This window comes from Balaenoptera acutorostrata, chromosome 10 (assembly GCF_949987535.1).
Source record: "Balaenoptera acutorostrata chromosome 10, mBalAcu1.1, whole genome shotgun sequence".
NCBI classification, from domain to species: domain Eukaryota; kingdom Metazoa; phylum Chordata; class Mammalia; order Artiodactyla; family Balaenopteridae; genus Balaenoptera; species Balaenoptera acutorostrata.
In genome coordinates this window covers 86,286,956-86,294,693 of record NC_080073.1, presented here as the reverse complement: position 1 = coordinate 86,294,693, position 7,738 = coordinate 86,286,956, and the positions used below count along the sequence as shown (strand labels likewise).

General features: G+C 40.5%; 2 protein-coding genes across 2 annotated transcripts in view; one reads left to right on the top strand and one right to left on the bottom strand.

Annotated features, from left to right (window-relative positions):
- The window catches only part of LOC103016137 (uncharacterized), a 115,793-nt gene extending 108,823 nt beyond the window's left edge, over positions 1-6,970 (bottom strand). The window contains 1 exon segment of the mRNA XM_057554202.1: positions 3,858-6,970. Within this exon segment, the coding sequence (XP_057410185.1) occupies positions 3,858-4,143 (286 nt within the window). The 5' untranslated portion in view covers positions 4,144-6,970.
- On the top strand, positions 6,950-7,632 carry LOC103018756 (histone H1.4-like). The gene has a single exon (XM_007177378.2). The coding sequence runs from the start codon at positions 7,000-7,002 to the stop codon at positions 7,630-7,632; it is 633 nt and encodes a 210-aa protein (XP_007177440.2). The 5' UTR covers positions 6,950-6,999.
- The last annotated feature ends 106 nt before the right edge of the window (positions 7,633-7,738 follow it).

Here is a 7,738-nt window from a genome sequence, read left to right as displayed (position 1 = left end):
GAAGAATCAAGTAGCTAACATTTGTTGAGCCCTTTATATGTTTAGGAAACTATGCCAAGCTCTTTAGAAACGTTAACTCACTTCATCTGCTCAACATCCACATTATCTAGATGCAACTTTTCTCTCCTTTTAATTGAGCAAAGTGTGCGGCTGGTGTTAGACCCAAGGCAGTGTGGCTGCGGAGGTTCTGTGCTTATCTGCTGCCCTGCGGTGCTAATGAAGGTCTTGGGTAATCAAGAATTCTAGGAGAGAATGAGTTTTCTGAGACTGGAACATGACAATTTTTAAATCCCCTTAGCACTCCATTCTAGATGTCAAGTGAGTAGTTGTATATGCGAGTCTGGAATTCAAAGGCAAATGGGGACTGGACATAGAAATTTTTGAAAATTTTGGAAATAGATATTTTAATGTCAGCATGGCATGAGTTGGAGATTACCCATGGAGGAAGAAAAAAGAAGTGAGTTTATCCTGGAAGCATTCCAAACCTTAGAGAAAAAGAGACAGCAAAAGATTCTAAAGAGTGACAAGTGAGTTTGGGAGAAAATCAGGAGAGCGGAGTCACAAAAGTCAAGAAAATAATGTATTTCACCAAGGAGGACATGACCAAGTTGGTGTGATGTCTAGAAGGCTAAGAACAAACATAAGCTTTGGATATAGTTAATAGAGATCCCTGGGAACTCGGGTTATGGGTACTGAAGGACGGCCCAGACATCATCTGGGACAACTTCAGGACTCAATTATTACTTCTTTCCTAGGAACAGCTCCACTCAGGGCTGAGCGCCATGTGTGGCCATTATGTTTTTACCCTCTGTCTTGGGCCATCATATTTGATCGATGCAGGCATCTGCCCAGCTGGATCAATCAGATTTGTTTTCGTAGAAATTAGGAAAAGGAACTGAAGAAAAAGACAGGACAAAGTGTTCAGTAATTGCTTAAGTGTGGTCAGCAAACTTAACTTTCGAGAGAATTTTTTTTGTTTAAATAATCTGGAATTTTTTTTTTTTTATGTTTACAACCAAAAGAACTTCCATTTATGCACTTGCAACTTCTTAAGAATATATGTAAACTATACTTGTCAAACATATGCATAAACACATAATCCTATGTTTTCACTCAGTCCTCACGAAAATATGAATTTTTGCCTACATTACAGATAAGGGAACAGTGGTTAGTAATTTACCACAGACCACAAAGATAGAAAATGGTAACTCAAGACTTCAAGTGTGTGTCTTCGTGGTTCAAATGCCACTTTTTTTTCCTCTGGGCCTCTGAGAAATGTCATGAGAAATAAGAATGCTAATAATAGCAATTATAATAGCCCAAACATGGAGCATTTACCATGTGCCATGCACTGGCCAAAATGCTTAACAAATATTTAATGTTATTCACCCCCAAACATATAAGATAGGAACTACTGTTATCTCCATTTATGAGGAAACGGGCATAGAGCGGTTGGTTAAGACACAGAGACAAAGAATAAGCATCCCTCTGTACAAGCTTTCCAGCTCCTTTTTATCTCTGAAAAGGGGTATTGGGAATGTTTCTTGTAAACTTAATAAATGATTTATTCAATGGCATAGACCCTGTTGAATATATTTACCAAGACTAGCAATGGAAGACAAGTTCAAAGGGCCTTAAGAAGAAATTCATGGACTTCCTCCTTAATCAGGCTAAAAAATAAACACCCCACTGTTTTTATTTACTTTTAAATCTCATGAGATACAGTCATTTTGGGCCTTCAGGCCTCTGAGAATCAAAATTTTTCCAAATGGGCTATCTTGCATTCTGAGTTATGAAGTGTTAAGACCTGACCTAACTTCTCGAGAATATATAGGTCTATTGCACATAGTGAATGAATGGTGACAAATTTACTCTTGTTCAATCTGTTCTTTATGCATTTTGTCTGTCCCTTCCTCTCTAGCCTTAAATTTTGGATCTTTACACCTCAGACTCTCAAATCCTAGACTCCAAGCTGTTGACAGGAATCCATGGAGCCCTGGAAATTCCTTGTATGAGCCCCATGAAATATCTATGTCCAAAATGTGAACTTTTTACCAGTTGCTCAGAGGAGCTTCTGATCCACATGTTGTTAAGAACTACTCTCCTCGGGGAAACAGTACTCTGAAATATCCAGATTACAACTGCTTAAGACATACGGATAGCCCACCCACCCGTCTCTAACATGTAATGAGCCCCTATTCTGTGTTCTGTCTAGCATGGAACACAGTGGAAGAGATGTCAAGGAGAGAGGCTCACTTGGCATTAGCTTTCCTTAAAAGAGCTTTCTGGCCAATGGAAGGACAGTCATACTGGTAAATAAGTTGAGAAAACAGTATTTGGTATGATAAAGTTACATTGCTGTAACAGAGACTCAAAAATAAGTTAGCTTAAAAACAGTCTTGTTCATGGAACAGATACATTATGATTAGTCCAGCTCTGTGGGGCAGCTCTGCCCATCCTGATCAATCAGGAACTCTTGTTCCTTACAAGTCATGGTTCTGCCACCCCTAGAGCCTGATGGTGTCTGCTGGGTCAAACAAGATCAGCACCTTCATAGCCGGCAGGAAGAGGAAAGGTTTTAAAGCCTGGGAGTGTCTTCTACTTACACTCCAAAAAGAGCACTTAGTCACATACTCCCCTCTGCTCCCAGACAAGCCAGGAATGTTATCTCACACTAGGGAGCCTCCTGTCCAGCTATACGTTATTATAATACAGTGAACCACTTTCATTGGAAAAAAATACCAGTTGTATCACAATAACCCAAGATTTTTTCACAGAATAAAGCCCATTCTGAGGACACCAAAGAATACAGTGGCATGCTGACAATCCTGAGAGACTGTAGAAAGTTTACAGTAGGTAAGAAAAAGAAATGGGTAACCCACTTGAGAACTGCTTATTTTGCCTCATTTCCTGATGTGTAGAGAACAAGGTGGGATTTGACTCAGGAAGACCTGAATTTGAAAGGCCCAGTCCAGCATTTTGTCAGGATAGGTGTTATGCAACTCTCATCTATAATTTAAGGTAAATCTGCTTGTAATCAAGTCTAAGAATATTCAAGATAAAGAGTCAACATAATAACAAGTTGGTAAACATAAACCTGTATATTTATATCAAGCATTTATATCAACCTTAATAAAAGCTTCTTTTCGATTGAGAAACCAGTAGCTTTGGACATGGGAAGACAGCTCAGAGAAGCAGAGACAAGTTGTCCTGTCTCCATTCCACTTTTAAACAAGAGAGAACCCCAAGTACTCTTATTTTACTTAAGTATAGTTGATTCACAATGTTAATTTCCAAGTACTCTTATTGTTTCTCTGGTAGAACTTGACTGTCTTCGACATATTTTATGTTGATTGATCATTCCCCTTTTCTCCCCCACCATTTATCATGTGATGTCCAAGAAGGCAAGACTGTTTTAATGTCTTCAGCCCACAGAAGTGTCTACGTTCCATTTTCCATTTTCCTAGCATCATGGTTTACCTCTTACCTCTTCTGTGATGTTCTCCACCTTTTTTCACTGACAGTTGCACAAAATGTCACCTGCAGTTTACTGTCCTGTTGGTCTCCTAGCTATAAGCACACTAAATACATTGAATATGCAATTCGACCTGAAGTTATGGACCAGCTTTACATACCTGCGACTAATCTGAAACATACCAAAAACGAATCAGATAAAATCAATTTAAATTTACATATTGTAAACAGTACTGACCCAAACATCTTAACAAAAAATTAGAACAGAAAGCGCAAAACTCTTTTTGAGTGAAAGAATAGGTGGCCCTGAAAAGGGCCTTTGGTTTTAGTAGGCTCACGGAGATGGCCAACTGGAGTTCAGCCACCAAAGCCGTAAAGAGTGCGGCCCTGCCGCTTGAGCGCGTAGACCACGTCCATGGCGGTGACAGTCTTGCGCTTGGCGTGCTCGGTGTAGGTAACAGCATCCCGGATCACGTTCTCCAGAAACACTTTCAACACCCCGCGGGTCTCCTCGTAGATAAGACCAGAGATACGCTTGACGCCACCACGTCGGGCTAAGCGACGGATAGCCGGCTTAGTGATGCCCTGGATGTTATCTCGCAGAACTTTGCGATGGCGCTTGGCACCACCCTTCCCCAACCCCTTTCCACCTTTACCACGCCCAGACATCGCGAAAATACAGCTATCACACCCGCAGCGAAGTGATCTCCACAGCGCCACTTACAAGTTTTATAGTAATGTGACGGACCTGTTTGAAAACTGCAAGAGGAGGGGCGGTAACCACATTCAGTTCCCACCCTTCGCTTATTTGTCCCTTGCTCAGAGCTATGGCAGCTATGAGAGGCGCCTGAAGGGACAGTAGATCCTGGAGATGGGATTTAATAAATGCTCCTGTATATGGATACGTGTGTTTGTGCATCCGTACAATGCGGGCAGCCGTTAAGTGGGGCAACAGATCATACACTTTCCACAAAGAAGCCTGATACTTGTTCTTCAGACTTTCCAAAATATGAAATAATCAGTTAGTACACGCTATTGTCCCTTATAAAATGCTTTAAATACGGTTTTAAATAAATCATATCTTTATTGTTTAAGCTTCCATTAGTTTTGTCCATTTATGTTTGGTTAACTAAGCAGAGCTCTTTGGTATGCAGGCTGGATGACCCCACAGAGGGAACTAAGAATATAAGAAGGTTACGCGTTTAAGAGGTCAAGTCAGGTTAAAAATCACTGAGCGCTACATTGGAGATTTATAAATATGTATATCCCAAAGTGATAAAAAACCTTGTTCTGCTGTAAGTCTAAGATTTATGGTTTGATTATATATTTAATTGTGGACAGTTTGTATCTGGCATTGTATCTGTCACCGCATTCTATTTCTGCAACCAGGTGGCATTACAGTGTCCAGTCAAGCTCTGGAGACAGCCTTCTCTACATACTAGCTTGTGACCTTGGGCAGCTTATACTCAGTTTTTTCCTTTTATCGATAAATGTATAAGAAAGTGTAAATTATAGAGCACTTGAATTTAAAAGAGATAATCCAGATTTCTTAAAATAATATCTGTAAATAAGTAATCACTCAGCATTATTTATTATGACACATTATAGTATCATGTCTGCTCTTAACTCCTCCACTCAAGATTCACTCCTCTAAAGTGAAAGTCTAAGTGATTATCTAATTTACTAAAACCTTCTTTTTGAGAACTCCTCAAAATAATAAATATGTAAAGATTTAATTTATGGTTAATTCCCTTGAGTTCCAGCTGACTTGGATAGCTTTGGCTTTTTCTCCATGGTCTGTGAAGAGGCCCAAGTTCATCAAAACAGTTCCATGAGTTTACACTGCACAGAAACAAATTCCAGAAAGGCGTTCTTAACCTCGGCTATATAGATAGATTCAGAGCATCTGGAAACTTGTATTGAACAAAAACTCCATCTTTATCTTTACTTTATACTCCAAGTGAACCTTAGCATTTCCTCCACTTGTGAATGCAGGCAACAAACAGTGTGAGTGGCAGGACCTGTGCTATATTCATACCATGTTGCAGTTGCAGCTGTCAATATCTCAATCTCTAATATTGTTTAAAATATTACACCTTCTAAACTGTGGTAATTCTTGGTCATATGGGTAATCTTGTTATTTAATGTGTTAATAAAGAAGCACATGTTAATGTTTCACCAGTTTGAATTTTTGATAAATTTGATAATGGTATTTTAATACAACTGTTTTCCTTTGTAATCCTATGTATATTATCTTAAGCACTGAAAAGCATTATTCTGCGAAGGGGCTCATAAGGTTTACCAGAAATACAAAGAAATCCATGGCTGCTTCAAAATAAACATAATATGTTAAAGACGAACAGTTTGAGGCCTGAAGAAGAAAATCAAAGCACTTTCTACCATCAATCTATTTCCTACTGAACATAATGCATAACCTATAATGTGTTTCCTATAAACCTGTATCCTTGCTTAAATAAGAAATGTAGTAATGAATATAAATGCTTTTCAATTTCCCTGTCTTAAGGGAATTCTATATAAGTATGTGTGAGAGTATTGTGCGTGTGTATATTCCTTAATTCTTTTACTTGGATACTTCGCCAAAGTTTATCTTCCAGAAGCATGACAGAACCCTGAACCCAAGAGCTTGTGAACATTTTAATAACTGATCCTTCCTAATAAAGTCAATGTAAATAAATGAATCTTTAAAACCCCATAAAGCAGTCCAACTCTATTTTATGCCTGTACCTGGACCTCCTCTGCCATCAGCTTGTGCAACACAAGCCCAACTACCAGGTCAAGAGGATCATTGATTATTGCTTTTGCTATTTTCCTACATAAATTTTGAATGCTTAAAGCCCCCAAATTAACTAACCCTCTATGTAGTCACAAAAAAGCTATGATAAAACTTTTCCAAACTAAATAATGACTTTTCTTATCAGATATTGCTGTTATTCCAAGCAGCCTTTACTACAGTTCTTGTAGAAAAATCCTGAAAGAGCCTGTGTTATTTCTCCTCACATGAAACAAATTTTCCAGGTAAATGTCAATGAGAATCAAGCAGTTGTTGAAGGTATGAAAAGCCAAGAATGTATAGAATGTCACTTGAGAGCAAGCTATTGAAGACACAAAGAGAAGAATTTATATTTTAAACGAAACTCAAAAAGTTGTCTCTCTGACCTGTGAATCTGTAGGAGTGTCGGGGGATTTTGAAAAAGGCTGAGACCAAAGTGATAAAAACTGGAAGAAGAAACTATAAAGGTCTCAAAGCTTGAGCTGTCCCGGTTCATTGTACAATATAATTGGTGTGGTTCCTCCACAGGAGATCTTTAATTTTTTGCTTTCCTGAATTGTAACAAACACAACTCCGAGACAGAGCTGAGACTAGGTTGCTGTCAAGCTGGAAGCCAGCTGGGAACCAATCAGCGCGCAGTGGCGCTGTGTGTATATATAACACACACATTCCCGGTCTGGGTACTCAACTCTGAGTCTTTAATTTCTTACTGCTAGGCATCCACATCAACAACCATGTCTGAAACCGTACCTGCTGCGCCTCCTGTTACTTCTGCGGAAAAGACGCCTGTGAAGAAGGCTCGCAAGTCTGCTGGTGCCGTGAAGCGCAAGGCGTCCAGGCCCCCGGTATCCGAGCTCATCACCAAGGCTGTCTCCGCTTCCAAGGAGCGCAGCGGCATGTCCCTGGCTGCGCTCAAGAAGGCGCTGGCAGCTGGCGGCTACGACGTGGAGAAGAACAACAGTCGGATCAAGCTAGGTCTCAAGAGCCTGGTGAGTAAGGGCACCCTGGTGCAGACCAAGGGCACCGGCGCCTCTGGCTCTTTCAAGCTCAACAAGAAGTCGGCCACCGAGGAAGCGAAGCCCAAAGCCAAGAAAGCGAGCGCGACCAACCCCAAGAAGGCTACTGGGGCAAAGAAGCCCAGGAAGGCCACAGGCGCTGCCAGTCCGAAAAAAACCGCCAAGAAGACCCCAAAGGCAAAGAAACCATTAGCAGGTACCGGGGCCAAGAAAGTGGTCAAGAGCCCGAAAAAGGTGAAGACAGCCAAACCGAAGATGGCCAAGAGTCCAGCCAAGGCCAGAATTCATAAGCACAAGGTAGCCAAGCTTAAAGCGGTCAAGCCAAAGAAGGCGGCCCCCAAAAAGAAGTAAGAGAAAAAAAAGACTTGAGTACCTTAAAGGCTCTTTTCAGAGCCACCCAATTAATCTTAAAGAACTTGTAACACCATTTTTGCCGGAGGCGGAGGTTGGGAGGAGA